General features: G+C 44.5%; 1 protein-coding gene across 1 annotated transcript in view; it reads left to right on the forward strand.

The window, feature by feature from the left end:
- The window catches only part of LOC133350016 (inositol polyphosphate-4-phosphatase type I A-like), a 48,325-nt gene extending 29,618 nt beyond the window's left edge, over nt 1-18,707 (forward strand). The window contains exons 18-24 of the mRNA XM_061563967.1: nt 481-604; nt 1,320-1,449; nt 2,279-2,419; nt 3,392-3,489; nt 3,863-3,975; nt 4,517-4,671; nt 13,894-18,707. Of these exons, the coding sequence (XP_061419951.1) occupies nt 481-604; nt 1,320-1,449; nt 2,279-2,419; nt 3,392-3,489; nt 3,863-3,975; nt 4,517-4,671; nt 13,894-14,026 (894 nt within the window). The 3' untranslated portion in view covers nt 14,027-18,707. The remainder of the gene's footprint in view (nt 1-480; nt 605-1,319; nt 1,450-2,278; nt 2,420-3,391; nt 3,490-3,862; nt 3,976-4,516; nt 4,672-13,893) is intronic.
- Nucleotides 18,708-21,408: the final 2,701 nt, after the last annotated feature.

Genomic DNA, 21,408 nt, shown 5'->3' on the forward strand with positions numbered 1-21,408 from the left:
AATACTGCGCGCGTTACAAGTTGAAATTCTCCTTATTTTTTGTATTTCGTTTTTGCAGTGTTGACCCTTGAAATCTTGTAAATAGGCAATTCATAAGTAATATATTCCTCAGCAGGTGCAGATTGCATGAAAGCGTATGCTATTTTGCGAATCATTAAATCACACCTGCAAAGCGCAACCATAAATAAACATCGCGATGCATTCACGTCAATGCAGCTAAAAATGGCCAAGAAAAAATCCTGACATATTCGGCATGAATTTTTTTTTGGTGGTGTTGTTTTGCAAATCATTTAACCTCACCGTATGAGCAGCAAACAACATAAATGCATAGAATTGGTGTGCATTCACATCCATACCTCCTTGCTTTGAGTTGGACAAAGAGGAGAAAAATATTAAACATTATTTCACCTAATTTTTTTTTTACTTTTCCTTGCAACCCTGCCCGGCACCTCGCTCCCCCCTGACCCCGCGTTTCCACAGCTCTCAGCTCTCGTGTGTGGATTCATCGTGAAGCTACGCAGCTGTCTCCATGACGACGGGTTTCTACGGCAACTGCACACCATCGGGCTGCTGGCACAGTTCGAGGGGCTGCTAAGCACCTACGGTTAGAGGCTCGGGGTCACAGGTCGTTGCCTTTGGCATGGACGAATGGCAGAGCAGCATGCCTGAACCCAGTCTGTAATGACATTACCAACGTTGCAACGGTGCTAATTTCGTAAGTGAAATTAGTGATGAAAATATCCGTCAACTAAGTGTTTTTATTTTAGTCACTGATAACGTACGTTCGTTGGTGCGAGGGGATGGTAATTTTCACCCTTCCCCTCTTACTATTATAAGGTCGGCCAATTGGTGAACTGAACCTCCTGGGGCATACATTACATTTGATATGCCGTTGCCAAATGGGTTCAGCTTCAAGAGCCAATACTTAAAATAATTACATCAATACCGTCAAAACGTGGTGATGACTATGACTACTAACCCAAGACGGAAGCTTGACGGACTATGGCGAGATAACATTAACTAATCGGAATGCATTTGTGAGGGGATCTATACTGGATTTTTATCGTTGAAAATATTTACTGAGTTTACTGATCGGCTGACCTGAGAATATTGAGGGTGATAAATTACACGCCCCGCGCACCAACTTGTAAAGAACAGAGAGTGGATTACATTTGTTTGACTGCGTTAGTTGACTGGACTAACCGACTAAAATAAAAAAAAAACATTTTGACTACGTAAGCACTGCAATGGCATTGTGTACTGTTAAATAAAAAACAGTAACAGTCATCGTTCTCATCTGGTGATCACTCTCTTGACAGGCGAGGAGATCGGGATGGTGGAGGACATGAGTGTGGGCATCTCCGACCTTCGCAACGTGACCTTCAAGGTCGTTCCCGCGTCGACCACTGCCTCGGCCGAGGCGATGCTGCCGATCATCGATGGGAATCGGTGCGCGCCGACGCGATTGGGGAAACCTTGGCATTGCTTAGACCGCACCCACCGTAGGTCACGGTGCAGCAGGGCAATTTGAAGGCAATCGTTGCCGCCAATTGTCACCGGCAATGGCTGCCACCGTGGGCTGCCTCCCTGCCCTCACCAACTCACATTGACCGGCACGGTCCCGCACAGCCTTTATCTAGCAGTACAGGAGGTCGTGGGTTCGATTCTGACCCTGACGCAGAGGTCGCAATTGGGTATCCGATACCCGTACCCTACCCGATACCCGGCTACCCGTACCCGGCCGGTTACGAGTACGGGTACCCGTTTGCGACCCTGGTGCGGCCGGGTACGGGTAAGGAATAAAAACCCGTTTGCGACCTCTGCCCTAACGCCTACTGTATATTTGGAGTCGACATGTTGTCCCCGTGGACACATGTTTTTTTCCTCCACATTTAGAAACGTATTTAGAGTATTTGGCTGCGATAAATTTCCACGTGAAAGGCCACTTTGTTGAACTGTCATTTCAAAAAGAGCTCATAGCTCAGTGGGTCTTACCTGGTAACATAGAAATAGAAAAGGGTTGTCCGTGCACATGAGAGCCCATTAAGGATGAAGTGTTTCCCGCAAGGTCGACATGTGGGAGAGACCCGCATGAAGTAGCATTGTGGCATGTTCAGAACAGTACTCGGTGCAAAAAGGCCAGTTGAACGGTCTTACAGAATCATTTTGGTGAAAATCTCTTGTACAGTCAACCGTTGTTGGATACTTTGGGGTAGACGCATTTGTAAAAAGCGTTGGTCTTGCTGTTGACGTCGTCGTTGTCATTTTCTGAATGCAGGGACGGCTTCAACGTGCGCATCCCGTTGCCGGCGGCCATGTTTGACGCGTTGCCGCGGGAGATCCAGAGCGGGATGCTGTTGCGTGTGCAGCCGGTCTTCTTCAACGTCGGCATCAACGAGCAGCAGACGCTCGCCGACAAGTCAGCCTTGCCCTCGCTCACCACACACTCCCATCACACTCCCGCGTTAACACTCCCGCACCTCCGCTGAGCATGGTCGGCTACGTACGGTGTGAAAGAAGTTCAACGTACATGTATACTTCATTACGGCAACAATTGCGGTTGAATGTAACAACGGCAATTCATTTGAACCTTATGGCGGGACCATGGGGTCCCGTAATTAATATATTTATTTTTGGCGACTCCATCCCACCTCGCACATCGACGCCGCAACCCACCAGAAATCAATCCTCTCGTTCTTCACCAAGCACCCGTCGTTGCCAAAATTGCCGTAGTCATAATCAAAACTATTAAACTTTGACTAGCGCATCGTGTAGAGCTCGTCGAGAGGAATAAATAGATTGCCGTATCGTTCGCCTTCAACTGACAAAATGACGTCGCAACGCAGTTGATGCGAGAGCCGGGGGCTTATGGGACCCCGGAGTCCCGCCATAAGGTTCATTGCATGCAGTAAATAGCACCCGCATCTCAGTATACTCTACACATTTGAGGGACTAAATAAGGGAAGAATGGCAGGGGTGGGGGTAGAGTCAGGACAGAAAAACATGACCAAGAAGGGAGAAAGCAACGCGACAGCACAGTCCCACGACCAAGCAATCGGAGCCCAGAAATAACAACTTTGTAACGTATGTATGCATGTTGATTTTTTTTGCACGGTACATAGCAAACCGTGCTAATCGGAGGTACGGGGTGAGGGCAGCAAACTAAACACAAAAGTCAGTTCTCATGAAACGAGTTTTCAATCTAGATTTAAAAGTGCATAGCTCCAGTGGCTTCCTCATAAAACAGCTGCATGACCTAGCAAAACAAATGTGCGGTGGTATGAACGACTTTGGACGTGGTGACCTCCAGAGCTGGCGATCTGTACGGAAATGGTGACGCACTCGAAGGCAGGGTAAAGTGACCCATCTCTCCGCCGCACGCGCACCACAGGTTCGGCGACACGTCGCTGCAGGAGATCATCAACCTGGAGAGTTGGGGTCGCCTCAACTCCTACTACGAGCAGTTCAAGGAGCTTCTCCCTGATGACTGTGAGCCACCGTTTCTTTTGTCGCTTTGCCACCGCCGTTCACCGGACCCGAACCCGCAGCCATGTGGATTTAAAAAATTATTATTACAAGAAACCATGGACGCGGTTAAGAATTACTTAACGGACATTTGGAGTTTGACACTAAAGTTGTAGAACAGCTTACCCAGAAATATTTTCTATGCTTATGGATTGATTTAACAGTGGTTAATCTCGGCTCTGCTCAGGGCTGTAGTCAGGACATGAGCTGGACATCACTTTTGACTTTTGATTTTTTTATCCATGTTGCATGTTCACTAATTACCCTCCATTGATATTGTATTATTGTTTTTTTTATGCTTCCCCTTCACCCGCTCTCTCCCGCTCGTTCTGCGCAGGCCTCCCTCGCTCCCTTAGCCAGACCTGCCTCTCAGAACTGCTGCGTTTCCTCGGGCAGAACGTGCGTGCGCGCAAACCCAAGAACGTGGATATCCTGTGGCAGGCTGCTGAGGTAATGGCCTCCACTTCAGGTCGATGTCTCTTTGCTCACGTGTGTGTGTGTGTGGAGTGCATCGGGTGAAAAGATGAATGCTCGCACCTCCGATTAACACGGTTGGCTACGTACGGTGCGAAAGAGGTTCAACATACATACAGTGGAGCAATCTTGGTCCAATATTCTAAATAACAATTAACTTTTTAGTGGTTTGTTTGTCAAAAAAAACCTCACTATCTCAAGACATTATCCAGAGGTTTGTGCATTGGGATCTTTGGCCGATTTTTTTTTTAAGAAGTCTTACAACATAAATCACAGAATAGTGATATCCATTTCCTTACCCATAAAAGAGAACCCTCTTGAGTCTTACGGCAGTTTTTTTCACTTCCAAGTGTTTTTATTTCATGTGGCATGAAACCGAAGTGACCAAAAGAGTTCATCGTTCTGACACCGGGTAATGAGATCATACCTGCCTGCCTACAGAGTTTATCGGGCGACGGGAGAAAAAAAAACGGCGCGCGATTTTAACCGGCCTTGTTGCGCTGCCTCACCCCCCTAGGCCTGCCGGCGCCTCAACGGCCTGCGGCTCACGAGCTGCAAGAGCGCCAAGGACCGCACGGCCATGTCGGTGACGCTGGAACAGTGCCTGATCCTGCAGCAGGAGCACGGCATGGCGCCGCAGGTCTTCACGCAGACGCTTGACTGCATGCGCAGGTACAGGCATGCACCTGCATGTGCTCAGACGCAGCACGTGCACGCACGCATGCAACAAAGATCTTCCGTATAGCCTTAACAGACTGTTGCGGCAAGTGCTGTTAGCGAGCACCTATGAAGGCCGGCACGGCACACGAGGGGGCTGGTGGCCAGCACCACCTTTGTCTCTATAGTGGCATTGATTACACATTAAATCACATACTTATTTCAGGCTGAATCGACCTAGGGGAGGCCCAGGACTGGTACAGATAATCGTCATTGGTGTATGATAGCTGTGATCGGGAATTGAACTCGTGTCCGTGGATTCGTAGTGCAGCACGCTAACCGCTAGACGACACACACATCCACCCACATCCACGAACAGGTACATTTATACGTATGTGATGGAGCCAGTGGGACAGACGAGGTCTGCATCTCAGCCTTCCTCGTGCATTGAAAATTGATAACCCACAAAATATAAATTAAGTGAATGGAAAACGTCAATTTCTGACTTTATTGCGTAGCCGTCGTCAGTGTGGGTTATCTTGAACAATATTTGTTAGTAGGTTGTCAAGTTTTTACAAGGTACACCTCAATGCAAAGTTGGGAAATTGTAAAAAAAAAATTGGTTTCCTGCTCACATGAGCATCGAGCGGTGTTCATCTCCTGTTTACAGCTCGGAGCCGGTGGTGGACATTATCCATTTCTATGGCGGGAACGAGTCTTTTGTGTCGAACTTTCCACAAATTGATACTTATTTTATTTAACCCCCTGTAGGGGGGTGCAGGGCTCAGTTGACCCCTGACCAGGATTTAACTTTAACTTGTAAAACTTCCACTCGCAAGCGACGTGCTCTAACCACCGTATTGCTTGGCTGGTTTGAGAAATTTAAGGCAGTGACAATTCACTAAATCTTCTTGGTTCTTTCGGTAAAGTCACGTAGAAGGGAAGTAATAAAATAATAAAAATAAAACATAATAAAACAATTCTCACGACGTTTCGGCCACAACGCAAGCAGCCGTCCTCAGGTGAAAACCAGGTCCGTCGAGGCGACAGAGTCTGAATGAAACAGCACACGAGCTTGGAGCATATATATAAGCTGGGCGCATTGACAAAGGAATTTGCATATCAAAAGGAATTTAGCATATTTATGGGAAATGCAGGAATGTGATTAGTCCTGCATATGCATGTGCATTATGCAGGATTAACAGCATCAAAGGGACCTGCAGTTACTGCTGCTGCTGAAATTACTGCTGCTGCTGCAGTTTCTGCTGCTGCTGCAGTTACTGCTGCTGCTGCAGTTGCTGCTGCTGCTGCACTTGCTGCTGCTGCTGCACTTGCTGCTGCTACTGCAGTTGCTGCCTTATCCATTTTAATATAACACTATGTATTATTCTACCCACCCTAATGTGTATCACACTGCTATATGTTTACTATACAATTACGACACCATACATTACTCTGCACACTGCACCATGCCAGTGAGTGGAACGCGGTCTGAAAGTCACCGTAAACGTGAACACAATCAGTTAAGATCCGAAATGGTTTATTACGTCCTTCCAATGATTGCTAAGCCAGAATCCATCTTCTCGGTTGAAATTGTCTCTGTGTTTGTATATGTGGATCGCCTCATGAACGAATCTCTCATGATAGCCAGATGGCTTGCAGAGAACCTCTGTCTTGGAGAAGTCAATGTCATGTGAGCCCACTGAATTGTAACAGTGATCTGCCACGGCTGAGGTGTTTGTCCTACCGTGTTTCAGGTCTGCCTTATGTTCACGGATGCGGTCCGAGACATGTCGTTTGGTTTCCCCAATGTAACTGCTACCACAGAGGCAACTTAGTTTGTAGACGCCAGGGTACTGTATGTCTGGAACCACATCTTTTACAGACGGGACCAGATCACGGATTTTATGTACTGTGTTGAATCGGACCTGGATCTTGTGTTTAATCAGGATTTTGGAGATCTTTTTCATTCAACACAGTACATAAAATCCGTGATCTGGTCCCGTCTGTAAAAGATGTGGTTCCAGACATACAGTACCCTGGCGTCTACAAACTAAGTTTCCTCTGTGGTAGCAGTTACATTGGGGAAACCAAACGACATGTCTCGGACCGCATCCGTGAACATAAGGCAGACCTGAAACACGGTAGGACAAACACCTCAGCCGTGGCAGATCACTGTTACAATTCAGTGGGCTCACATGACATTGACTTCTCCAAGACAGAGGTTCTCTGCAATCCATCTGGCTATCATGAGAGATTCGTTCATGAGGCGATCCACATATACAAACACAGAGACAATTTCAACCGAGAAGATGGATTCTGGCTTAGCAATCATTGGAAGGACGTAATAAACCATTTCGGATCTTAACTGATTGTGTTCACGTTTACGGTGACTTTCAGACCGCGTTCCACTCACTGGCATGGTGCAGTGTGCAGAGTAATGTATGGTGTCGTAATTGTATAGTAAACATATAGCAGTGTGATACACATTAGGGTGGGTAGAATAATACATAGTGTTATATTAAAATGGATAAGGCAGCAACTGCAGTAGCAGCAGCAAGTGCAGCAGCAGCAGCAAGTGCAGCAGCAGCAGCAACTGCAGCAGCAGCAGTAACTGCAGCAGCAGCAGAAACTGCAGCAGCAGCAGTAATTTCAGCAGCAGCAGTAACTGCAGGTCCCTTTGATGCTGTTAATCCTGCATAATGCACATGCATATGCAGGACTAATCACATTCCTGCATTTCCCATAAATATGCTAAATTCCTTTTGATATGCAAATTCCTTTGTCAATGCGCCCAGCTTATATATATGCTCCAAGCTCGTGCCCGTAAAATTAGATATCAAGGAAGGGCTTGCTGAGTCTTAAGACTCTGTTTTTTTTACGGGAGATTTGGCTATTTTCTTAATGGGTATTTTGCTCGTGGGAGTGAACCAGAGTAACAAGAGTAATCCCATGCACGAAAGAGCTGCTGTGGTAATTAAACCACCCACTCGGGTGGAAAATAACTCTGTGACCACTGTTCATGACAAAAAGACAAAGATCCCCCGTATAGCCTAAACAGACCGTTGGGGCAAGTGTTGCTAGTGGGCACCTATGAAGGCCGGCACGGCACACGAGGGGGTGGGTGGTCAACACCATGCCCGGCCGCCTTTGTCTCCCTTGTGTCGATGTTTACTCAGCCTCATTTGAGGCTGAGTCAACCTAGGGGGAGGCCCAGGGCCAGTTCAGATAATTGTTACTGGTGTTGGTGACCGTGAGCGGAAATCGAGCTCGGGTTGCCGGGTTGGTAGCGTGCTAACCGCTGCACTACCGCTGTTCATCACACACACACACGCCTGAGTATTAACAGTAGTCATTCATGGCCTTCGTGCTCAACTCTCTTGGCCAAGTTGTATTTTATAAGATGTTATATATATTTAGAAAACACACTGCATGTCAAAGTCAATAACTAAACGTCTGTTGCGTCTTGTTTGAAATTTTTGTTAAATTAACCAACTAGAGCAGAATATTTTTCTTTCCCGTCTCCCTTCTGATTTTATTTGTTCCCAAATGCACTTGCTTCTTCACTGCAATCAAATTATTATATTTTGCTTCTGCTGAATATCAATTTTTATTTGATTTCAAACCACACAAAGGCATGCCATTTCACCCGAACCACAACAAAACACAACCAAATCCTGCCTACGTTTATTTTTATGCCAATGTTAATCCTCACAAACCATTTGTCTCTACACAATAATGTTTCATGGGGACCCAACTCTATACATTACTTTAATCTTTGTTGATTACTGTACCCTTTGCATTCTGATTCCACGCGACACCTTAAAATTTGCCCTGTCATACTCCTGCCATGTTGTTGTGATCATACTTTCTTACTAAACTTTATTTTGTTGACCGCTGCTTCTGAACCCATTTGGGCTACATTTACGAATCCCTTCTGTGATGTAATCACAAAACTCAATTGAAATTCCTCCAATTTACATAAATCCGTACCGTCACCGATCATCCTTCCGACTAAAAACTGACTTTCATTCAACTCGCCTCCAACCACCGACTCCAAAAAAAACAAATCCAACGATCGTCCGGCACTCCCGCACCACTGCGTCGCGCTGCGGCAGTGTGGGCACGTGCGAGATGGCCGTGTGGAAGAGCGTGAGCGGCGGCGCCACGTGGCGGGAGCTGTGCGTGGACCCTTGCCTCCTGTACTCGCTGCCGCTGCTGGCGCTAAGCCCCCACATGCTGCTGGCGTGGCTGTGCCTCAGCGTGGCGCTGCTGCTCACGCGGTTCCGCTGCCAGTGACTATGGCGCCGCCACCGCCGCCGCCGACACCCCACGGACGATGACGACGACGACGGTTGAGGATGACGATCTTGATGATGACTTTGGCGATGATAACAGCTGTGGTGAATAGGATGACAACTGTGGTGGTGGTGGTGATGGTGATGATGGTGGTGACTGGTGATCGTGGCTGTGATGACTATAGTGGTGATGGTGTCTGGCCACGATGGTGACCATGGTTATGATGGTGACTGTGGTGATGATGATAACAATGAAGGCAATGATGATGATAATGACTGGTGAGAGTGATGATAACAGGGATTGTGATAATGACATAGCGACCATTATGATTGTACCTGGACTCCGTGTTGTCAGAAAGGCAGTTTCTACTGGTATTTAGCAGAAAAGAATGGCTGAACTGATACCAATTTGACATTTTTTCTGCGAAAAAAAAATGATGAAATATGCTCTCCACTGGCACGTGAGTTAGGCATAGCTAATTACAATGAAAGTTCATTATCCAGGAACCAGAGGTTAAATTAAGGTAAAAAAGAGGGCCCTGAAGGAGGTGAGGAGTGACCTCCCCTGGATTCAGTCTGGGAACTGGCATAGTCACCCTTGTTTATGTCCTTGCTGGATTCATCATGGCCATAGCCACAAATCCTCCGGAGCCTGCGAATTTAAACAACCGTAATTAATGTTGACATATAGATGGGAGTTGAAACATGACTTTCCCACGGCCCCACTGCGATGAAGCAACTGGGGACAGGTCCTTGGAAAATTCATATTTCAACAGTCACCATGATGAGATTAAGCGAGGGGCTTAGAAGCAGGAATAAAAGACAGAACCATGTGACAAGGGGCTTTGCGGCGGTGGTGTCGGGAAATCATACTTGCGCTGTTTACAGTAAAAACCCAAGCCATTTTTTCCCCTATTGGTCTCTTTTGTAACATTTTAATAACCTGAGCGAGTGCTTCGTCGAGCAGTGTTATCAGGTTTCCTGCACAAATGTCAGGTTTATTATACATGCTGCTCTGGCTGGAAAGCTAGGCACCTGTGTTTTTAATTCAAGCTTCTGTCAAAGTTTAAAATTCTCAGTCTTAATTATATATCTCCCAAGACTTTTATGCCGTTTAGTTCTAACCTTTATATATGTTTGTCCTATGAAACAGTACAATATTAAAAACGGATTCATTATACTAAATGTATATATACACATACATACGTACTAGCATTTTGCTGGCATTATGCAAGTTAAAAGCTTGGAGCTTAGGCAGACATTGCAGCGAGCGGCGTCCGAATTGTGGGAATTGTTCCTTTCTATCTGTAAATGAACAACAATCGACCGACCGCCGCCTTTGGCCCTGAACAATGGGGGCCAGGACAAATGTGCATTGCAAGCTGAACTGTCAGCAGACCCCCCCCCCCCCCCCCCCGCATGCAGCCAGACTCTTCTCTATTCTCCTGCATCTCAAATCGACTGCATGCCCCGCATGTAAACGTGCCGTCAATTAACGACACCCGAGCGGGGCGAACGTCGCCGGGAGCTTGTTTGTGGCGCGGTTGTGACGTCCTTCAACAATTCGGGGGACCACCTTTTCTTCTTTTCTCGTTAAGTCGGTAGGGCTGATGGATGCAGCATTGTTAGGGCGTGGAATTCCGCCTCGGTGTGCATGGCTATAGGCTGCTTTGCGCGTGCCAAAGAGTGCCGTTAGGGTTCTTCGCGCAGCTCGCCACGGAGCGTTTGGATGGCCGCGTAATGAGCGGCAGTTGGGTGTCCATTTAGTGGCGTTCTCGTGTGGCCGGTACTTCTAGTTGGGCATTGGGAATGCTATGACGTTGGTAATCTGGAAGGGTGAGAGTTTACGGGTGGCGTATTTGCCCCGCGCTCCAAACAAAGGCCCTTCCAAGTGTTTGCAATAACTGGGGAGCAAATGTAAGCAGATGTGGGATTGTTGGGTACTTTATTGAATGTATAAGCGAGCCATGATTTGCGGATGCAGAGTGCTTCATCTCGGCTGCAGCTTGGTCTGTCACTTAAAGTTTGTGCAAATGAAGCAGGCTTCTGGCAGCTAAAGTACTGATTATTGAACGGATTATAGTTAGAAGTCTTTCTGTTTTGTGTGCCACTTTGAAGTGCAATATTGTGTAGTTACCCACAGAATGTGACAAGCATATGCATTGAAGTGACACTTTGTATCAAGGAATCTTGATAGATGAATGTGTGTTGTCTAATTTGATTTGGCATCATTTTAGACCAATGGCTGGCGTGTTAACAATTATTAGGCATGTAATGATGCATCGATTCACAGATTAAAATAGATTCTTATGCGCATGGCACATTAATCGAATCGTGTGTGTGAAAATCCATTTTTTTCTCATCTCTTTTCCAAGATATGACTGATAGTATGCATGAAGTTTATGGTCGAGAACACTTTCCTAAACTCAGCTTATGTGATTGACAGTGGCTATATCGTGGTAGATGATAATATATTGTATGTCATTGGTTCCTGTGACTCGTGCAGTCACCAGACTGGGGAAACATGTTACAGATAAAAAAACAATCTGATCATAACCAAATCATAACCAAATCATCACCTCAAATTGCAACAGTGATTTTATGAACTGGCTGCAAATTGTTACATGCCTAATAATGATGTAGCCTACACTGGGAGTGTGAATCTTCGCGGGATGTTATTGGCCAACGAAACACAAACTTAGGGATACTCCCATCCTTTAGCGGGTACACTAACCCTAATGTCACGCTCGCAGGTTCGAAGACACCCCCCCCCCCCCCCCGTCTGAAAAGCAAAACGATAACTGGCAGTAGTTTGTTCTACCTCTCTCACCCTGCCGAAATAGCGTTTTTCTTATGCAGTTTGCAGCACGGTGGCCTGCATGTTACGCCATCAGCTGTGACTCATTAAGGTCGCGCATTTCAAAGTCGCCGCTGCGTTACGGGTCATTGCGCTGGCGATGTGTGCGTGCGAGCGGGTAGCTGCGTGCAGGTGTGCGCTTGTGAAATGTGAGGCTTGAATGTAGGTACCATAACATGTAATTAGGAATACCATATGCTTTTTTGTTACATAAAAAAGGGAATGTCACGTGATGAAACACAAATGTGTGCCTTTTCATTTTTTTCGGATAGCTATGATTTTTTTTGTGGTGTAACGTCCCGTCAAAAGCATCGGTTTGCAAAACGTGGAAGCCACAGTTTACGATGTTGCTTTTTAAAAAATCCCAATTATGCAATCAATCCATTAAATAGCAGGTCATAATATCGACAAGAGGGGCCTCTCTTGAGCTCCCTAGAGCCTCGTCTAGTGGAGACCCTTCAACCAGGAGTGGCGCACCTCCGATGTTGGCGCCCGCCGTTCACGCTGAAATTAAATTGGATTTCAACCATTTCAACGAGCTCTCTCTCACCCGCTGCGTTGCCAAAGGGATATGGTGTAAATTGCACGGGAGGCAATTGACATTCTAATTGGAGGATTTGAGCGCAATCGGAGAGAGCAACGCTTCATCAACAAACAAAAAACTTGACTGGTAGTTTTCAGGTCGGCTCAGGGTAACATTGAGCCAGCGCTGTTGAGATCCTGAATCGCAATGTGGTTTTGAAGCCTGGTTCCCATGCGTCGTGAATTTAAGGTGTCAGTGACTCTACAAAACCCTATAAAAACACGTAATATTAAATTCGCGTTTATTTTTCTTAATTTGCCTTAAAATAAAAAGTGGTCATCTCTTTAGCAGGGCACATAAGAAAGTGCAGTTCTCGTGTATATAACGGGTGACTTGAATGGATCTCAGGAGCAGTTGTCTGATAATTATTTATCAGCTTTTGCAGGCCGATGGGATAATGCACTCATCTGAGAGACTTGTGAGTGGACTCTTCATCTGAGAACACAGTTGGAACACAATTGTGGAAAAAGACGAAATGTGATTTGATGCAAATTGTTGAGTCTCAGACTTGACACAAATTTTTCATAATGTGCTAAAGTAGGAAGGACTACTTTCATCTCCACCACACGTATCACATTATGACATATTATGGCATATTATGGTATTCACAGGGCCGGATTAACCCATACACCTACTATAATCACTCAGGAATCTCTGCCCTTAACGTGTGTGACGTCACTCCACATCGAACAGCCACCCCCCATTCATAATAATTAGCGGCTGACGTCACTCCACATGGGGGGCCGAGGCGCCTCCTCCCCCCTCCTCGGCGTCAACTTGCAACCCTCACTACAAAGGCAGAACCCTCACGCCACGCGATGTGTGTCACATCAATGATATGGCATCCAGTCATACCTGTACTTGTAATAACGCCTATTAAATAATATCAGGGTATTCAGCTACTCCTCTGTCATACATATGACATACTATGCGACGGAGTTGTAGCACATGTGCATATGCAGGGATGACTTGAAGTTGACCTTTGCCTTTTGGAGAAAGGGCAGAGGAACATCTGTGTGACAGTTCAGGTGGTCATAACAGAGATAACACATGTACAATTCAATGGGGAATAGCTGGACTACCATACCCAGAGAACACCCACTCCATCATTCCATGAAGAATAAAAACCTTAATCCACAACTTCACATCGTTTTGCAGCTGTCATTGCCAAAACGATTGCCGATTGCATTTCAATTCACCAATACGCACAACACCATTTATTGCGGTATCATTTAGTCATTATTTGGTGTAACTTATTTATTTCTCCTGCCATTATTTACTTTTGCAATTCATATATTTTTGCTATTATTTTTTTTTATCCCCCCGCTCCCTTTTGTTTTCCCCACATCCCTTCCGCTGTTTGTACGCGTGCCCGTGCTGCATGCGCACCACGCGATGGCCTGCGCGTGCATGCGTGCGCGCGCGAGTCGTGTGTGTGTGTGTGTGGGCGCGTACGTGGGGCTGTGTGTGTGTGCGCGCGTGTGTCCCCGTGTGTTCAGCGAGGGTTGCCGCCGAGAGAACACCATGAAGAACGTGGGCTGCCGCAAATACGCCTTCAACTGCCTGCAGCTCGTCACCTTCCCCAGACATTACCGCCCGCCCGATGGCACCTTCGGCAAGGTGGACACCTGAAGCCAGTCCGGGCGGCGTGGGTGCACAAACACTGGCGTTCGCATGCATGCATGCGGTGCACGGGCTGGGCATTGGGAAATATTGAGCGGGTTGGATATCAAGGGAAGTCGAACTATCGTAGATCAATATGAAATACAAGTCTAAATTTTACATTGCCACAGTTCCCCCCGCCTCTCTTTCTGTAAGGGGTCCATCAGCGAACATGTTAGATGATATGTTTCAATCGTAAAGTCGTGTTGAGGATGGTAATGTGATTAAAGGTATTTTATTTAGACAGGAAAGCCTTATTGAGTTTCATGACTCTTATCAGCAGGGTTCTGCCTTGACATGTTTGTGTCCCAATTCCAATGTAAGGAGTGTTTTGCGTGTCGGAGTAGATTGGAGTGGCTGCATAAAACTCGCCATACAAGGGCAGAATCACACTCCAAGGTCATCACTGACAGGTCCACAATCTCACGTGTCGGGCTGCTATCTCCTTGCCACCTTCAAATTTCCAGTAAAAGTTTTGTTTTGTTTAACCAGGTTAGAACTAAATATAACAGAACTTCGGTCGCATTTTCAAGAATAACCCGGGTCACCAAATTGACAAAGTATAGCAATGAAGTAAAGAAATGGAAACAAAAAACACTATCATATGAGGAATTAAGCATTGCACAAACCTTAAATCAACGTTAAATCAAAGCTAAATATAAAATTGCCTGCAGTGCCAATCAACTTGGGCAGATTACCTCTAGATCATAGCGCAGTTGCCAAAACTAAGCTGCAGAAACATTAAACATATAGGTTGACTACAGTACTAATATTTAAACAGACAAGGTTATATATCCAAAGCAGCTGCAAGTGGAGTTATAAAGAATCGAGAGTTTATCATCAAGTTGTGATTCAGATGGGAGAGAAAACAAGGATATTTGAAGCGACATTGCCTCCTAGTGGGGCTGGGTGTTTCTCAAATGCGCATGATCCAGAAACTCATACCTGCAAAGTGCTGACATCATGGCCGTATCCCACCACTCCCATGGCAGTTGTGAAGTGTGCTTAGCATTTCATTCTACAGCATTTCCAAGGCAGCCCACAGAGGTTTTAAATGCAATCGTTCCACTTGAGTTCTTAGGGTCTCTGGTAGGCTTGCAAAAATTCACCACATCCACAATTCTATTTTCACAAATCAAGGTGCTGATACTATTCAACAATCTATGTTTATTTTTCCCTTATGATTGGTGTATAATTTATAGTGGATGTAGGGTTTCCATGAATCAATCGCATAAAAGTGTTTTTCCAAATCTAGGTCTGGCGACCCCTCCGCTTTGCAATGATAAACTATCAGGTACGTGCAACATGTAGAGAGGCACAATTTGCATATGAATGGAAAAGATCAGAACTCAAACTGGAGGTCACGAGGACTGCAGTTCGAGAAACACTGGCGTCAAAAAAATATATACATGAATTGGAAATGATCAATTTTCAGACGCACAAATTGATGCGTGTATTGGGAGCTCAAGAATTGATTGTCATCGATTAATTTTACTTGGCAAGCCACGAATAATGCCACTACTGTGTAGGGCTTCATGGTTGTGCGGGTATCGCTTTGTGATGTTTATTTCGGGTTGATGCCCAACGTTTCATTCCACGTACTGGGAGCTACTGCAGGAACTGAACTAAGCCACTCACTTTCTCCCTCGACTATATCGAGTTTCAGGCTGGCTCATTTCAGTGCATGAAGCAGCTACCGTCACGTGGACCAAAACGTCACACGTCATGCTGGAGGGAAGTTACGGTGATTCTCATTTTCTGTGAACACCGACCAAGTCCCATGTATCAGCTATGAGCGGGAAGTACCCGGTGTTTCCCCGGGAGAAAAAGATGTAGCGCCCTCCCGTGGCGGGGTCATTTATCACACCAGACGTGGTTGTTAATACTTGTGCCGTTTGTAATGTGGCTGTTGTGATTTCAAATTTGAGTTCGACTTCTCTATCCCCCCCCCCACATTCCTGAAAGAACACTCACTGTGAACACAATAATGGTACCACTTAATGTCACATAGGGCGCTTGCCACGGGTAGTTCTATTTTAAATGGCATTCAATTCCTCCGTTAGCTCGACATTAACAACACGGATTTTATATATAGTGAAATGTCACCGATTCGCACTTAAATTGCGGTTATATTTTTTTTATATCATTACGATATGCATTATTGCATGGTTTTCGTTACATTAAAATATACAACATTAAAACTAATCTGAGACGTCAATTATGTCAGCAGATTACATTTTATCTTGATTTTATGAGCCGCAGTATGTTCTTACAGCACTTAAGTAGATTATGATGTTATTATGTACATCACGTCAGTGATGCATATCCACAGTTTAGATAATACCACGAGACATATTGGTAGGCTGAAGGTGTTGGCGTTTAACATAAACACCAATTCTATCCACATGTATGCCTACCTGCATGCATTAAAATTATTTGCACATTGCTTAGACAATAAATATTAATCTACAGCGGTCTCCGTGAATTTGGTGCGAATGGATGGGCTTTCACTATACGGCTGCCAACAGCAACAATCTACCAGTATTTTTCACTGTTAGTAAAACAAAAATGTGGAATTATGATTAGTTTCGACACTGAAGTTCACGTTTGTGAGTGCTTGTAACTGCAGTAAGGGCATATTTATTTCAGAGATGGATAATAAAACGCACGTTCAGTGAAACTGAGCCCTGTAATCGTTTTTCCCCCCCATCAGCCTTATTAACCGTGTAGCTTTTATAAACCATATATTTAATATGTTCATTACATGAAGGTTATAAATGAAAAGTGTACTTACTCATTACTGTAGAGTTGTAGTCTGTGGCTGTGTTTTCAGGTCCATGTGGTGAAATATTTACTTCTGAGTCGCTCAATTGAGGCAATGTCAAACGGGCAATGAATGGTTGGATCTGATTTGTGTGTGCACGTGTCTTAGCATTACTTCATATATCATTGTGTAAAATGAACGTGGTATTTAAGTATTTATTAGCAAACAGGGTTCTGTAGACTGTCCATATTCACGTAGAAAAAGAGAAGATATATATTTTAAAACAATGCAACAACTGTCGTGTTTTTGAAGTCATTGCATCGTCGCTTTCTTGTGTTTTCATTTGCCAAGTGGACCATCGCAAGAAGATCATGTGCGTTTTGACTTAATGTCCACTGCCCTGCACTGATAAACTGCTGTATGCCACACTCTTGTTCGTTTCACGGTTAATGTGTAACCAATAGTTCAACATATTCGAGCTAATGTCAGACACGTGTTTTTTTTTGTATATTGTAGAGTTTTAGTTCACTTTGTGTGGCCTTTATGTACCTCCTTGACAACTCTGTAAACAATGCAAATATGATCAACAAAAAAACGAACCCTGTAAGATATGTAGATTTAGCATTTCTCTTTGAATGCTTGAAGACCATATTATGAATCAGAACTTTACTGAACCAAGAATGAAAGTGATCATTTGAATGTATCTGCCAATGCTACACAGGCACACGTACCCATGCATGTATGCCTAAAATATTTCAGGGTGCAAATGTGAGTTGAGCACTCTGTGCACTTTACAGAAACATCTCGCAGGTAGAGAGTTAAGTGTGCCGATAACACTGTTGTCAGATCTCGGAGTCTTTGGGATAAATCATCCCTGACCTGAGATCAACACCACGTGAATCTAACACAGGGTCTGTGGGCCAGATGAGGTATAATATTACATTTTTGAGATTAAAAGGCTTCTTTTTGAGGGACCTCTTAACAATGTTTATTTTGTCATTTAACATCTGCCTTAAGGATTCTATATTTTGTTGTTTTAAGTTAAAATATGTTTTTATTTTATTAGGTAAGGCCCACTGAGCTACATAGTTTTTTTCAGCAGTGACCTGGCCACAAATGATAGCTAAAAAAAGTGGCTTTTGTGGAAATGTATAGCAGCCAGTCCTCTCAACTGATGTTTCTAAATGTGGAGGGAAAAGAACGGAGGACCTGGAGAAAAATCCACGCAGAGACTCCAAATATGCAGGCGTCAGTTGTTGGGATCGAACCTACTGCCTCCTGTATACCAGGCGAAGTAGTTGGCATCTCACCACCGATGCTACAGCATCATTCATTGTTGTACTGTTGAAGATTATTCTATAGCCTGGCTCTGCACTCAGATTTTGTTAAAGCTAATAAGCTACCTTTCTGCATTTGTGAGCACACATTCCTTATTGTGAGATTTAGTACCACCATTCCCCTCTTTACATGACAATTTACAGACAAAACGTGTCGATCTGAAGGCACGTGTCTTAACACAATGCAATACGTTACTTCTGCTTTGCATTTGTTTACATATGATTGATTTTAAAAAGATGTGTTATTGACATAAAAATAATAATGTAATGTTTATTTGTTTGATTGGGTTTGTTTTAATGTGCACCCAGCAACACGAGGATTAATCTTGCTTATGAATATTTTTTAATGCTCGCAGGTCACTTTCCTGCTTAGTAGAAGGCAGCTGGTGGTCACTCGGTTTAGCTTGCATGTCTATAATTGCACTTGCTGAAATGTAATTTGTGCTTGGTGTGCAAATGCCTCTGTAGTATGTTACCAAACAGCCCGAAAACTTAGATGTGATGCCATCGAACGTCGATTGAAATAAAGTTCTGCCTCTTGTGCCCTGAATGGTTTAAGTGTGGACTGTGTCTGTGAAAAGTGACCCCATCGTTTAATTAGTTTTTAAAATCCCATCGTCGGTAAAATTTTCCAGGTGTTTTCTCAGCGGGGGACGAAAAAGCCCTCCTGTACTTTTGAATATATTCTAAGTATGATATCGACCATCTTTTGTCCATCTCCTTCTAGACTGAGGTCTCCTACACACCGTTTTGGGCGTGCAGGTTGGTGAAGGGGAGGCACCCAGGGACCGGATTAGATTCGCCACTCATGTTAGTTGTGGCTGGAAATCAAACCTCGGGTCGTCAGGTTCGTCGTGCCGTGGCTTTGAGCCACACACTGCCGCTGCCAATGATGCACCCATAATGATGACACTTTTGGTAAACAAATATACATGTACTGTATACAGTTTATAATTATGAAAATTATAAATAATTTCACTCAATAATAAGTAGGAGTAACGTCACCACACGTTTTTCATTAACAATCCACTGCTTGATAAAGCTCCCCCCCCAAAATCCACCATCCCTCACGGCCCTGCAAAGCAACAATCCATACAGCACCTACAGCATTCAGAAAAAAACAACTAATTATGGGAAATTAAAGTGCTCGATTGAATAAATAATGCACACAAACGGTGTGTCATGAAGTCACACTCTGCAGTTGACATGGACATGTTGGTGAAATTCAAATTAGATGGTGAAATGTTTCTAAACGTGCATTTTGCAATAACCTAACCTATGGCCAACATTAAACTTGATATAAAACAGAGGTTTCATTTTAAGATTGTTTCCCATCTGTAAGGATATAGGTAGAGAGAGAGAGAGGGGAGGGAAAGCAAAATGTGGGGAGGTCAGGAAGAGACTTGGTATAAAACAGGTTTTCTTTTAAGATTGTTTCCCATCTGTAAGGATATAGGTAGAGAGAGAGAGAGAGGGGAGGGAAAGCAAAATATGGGGGAAGTCAGGAAGAGACTTGGTATAAAACAGGTTTTCTTTTAAGATTGTTTCCCATCTGTAAGGATATAGGTAGAGAGAGAGAGAGAGGGGAGGGAAAGCAAAATATGGGGGAAGTCAGGAAGAGACTTGGTATAAAACAGAGGTTTTCTTTTAAGATTGTTTCCCATCTGTAAGGATATAGGTAGAGAGAGAGAGGGGAGGGAAAGCAAAATGTGGGGAGGTCAGGATGAGACTTGGTATAAAAGAGAGGTTTTCTTTTAAGATTGTTTCCCATCTGTAAGGATATAGGTAGAGAGAGAGGGGAGGGAAAGCAAAATGTGGGGAGGTCAGGAAGAGATGGGACAAGGCGATAAGGTTTGTGTGGTGGGATTTTGGGCAAGGCACCAACATGGCTGTGACCAGTACAAACTGGTCGTGGAATTAAAAGGACAAGCAGGCAAACACTTCACAGGCACACCCCACAACCCTCGCTGGCATCTGCCATCTGTCCCAATTGCCTAGAACAACCCCACGGACCATTGTGCATTAGTCTCGCACGTAAGCTGCCCTCCTAACATCATTATTACTGTCAGACATTGTCTATCCACTGCTCGATGAAGGCATTCTCCAATGTTTCCCACCTTGAGTGGGCACATGTCAATAGAAACACTGATGGCGATGATGATCACGTTGATGCACCACTTTATTTAAACAACAATAGAAATAACAAATTGCAAACGTGGTCCGTTTTTCCCCCATCACGACTCTTGCTTTTAAAGATTCTTACCAAAAATAAACAGCAATCGAGTAAAATAAATTATTTGCAAACCCCCAGCAAGTAACATTCTCATTATGCAGGGAGTGTGCATTACAAAACAAAGCATGCAAACGTGGAGGTTCTTTTTAACGTTTCATTTTAATTTACTTTAACATTGTAAGGGAAACAACGTGAGGAGGAATATTGTGGGAATAACTGGACGGCATCGTCTTGAAGGGGACCGACAATGTTTGTACCGACATTGTGGGGGGGACATTGTGATGATACAACAGCTTGCCACGACTGGGTGGTATGAGGCAAGAGTAATGGGGCAGTGATGAGGGGGAACATTTAATGTATTGGTGAGTGAACGTTATGAGGGGGGCATTGTGAGGGAGCAAATAAGCAGATTGAGGGAGCATTTTAAGAGGACTGAGGGAACGTTGTGATGAAACAGTGAGGGAATATTGTGAAGTGGACAGTGAGAGAATATTTATATTTTAAGAAGGTAAGGGAACTAAGAGATTATAACAGGGCATCGTTGAGGGCACATTACGACAGGATACCGAGGAAGCGAAATGGACGTCTGAGTGAACAGTAAAAAAGGGAACGTTGTGGAGTGAATCTTGAGGGAAAATCCGTGAACAGCAGTGAGGGAGGAACATTTTTAATTAAATTGACGAGGAAAAGTATGAGGGAAACATCGTGCGGGAACTGTAACGTTAACGAGTGAGGGAACACTATAAAGTAAAATTTATGGTGCAATGTAAAGAGTGCACTGTGAAGGCTCATTGTAAGTCGACATTGTGAGGGGCACATTGCATTGTTTCTGCGCGAGAAAGCGGTTGTGGTTGAGATTGTAAAGTTCCTTTGTTCTTTTGAAATTTGCGCCAAAACCACCATGACGTCACGTCCTACCAACACGTAGCTCGTTTTAAAAGCTAATATTTATTTTCAGCCCCGTGTCCATCAAATTAATTGGGAAATGTGGAGAGAAGGTGAAGCTATGTTGTTGAAA

Source organism: Lethenteron reissneri, chromosome 32 (genome assembly GCF_015708825.2).
Source record: "Lethenteron reissneri isolate LAM-NWPU_2019-01 chromosome 32, ASM1570882v1, whole genome shotgun sequence".
NCBI lineage: Eukaryota > Metazoa > Chordata > Hyperoartia > Petromyzontiformes > Petromyzontidae > Lethenteron > Lethenteron reissneri.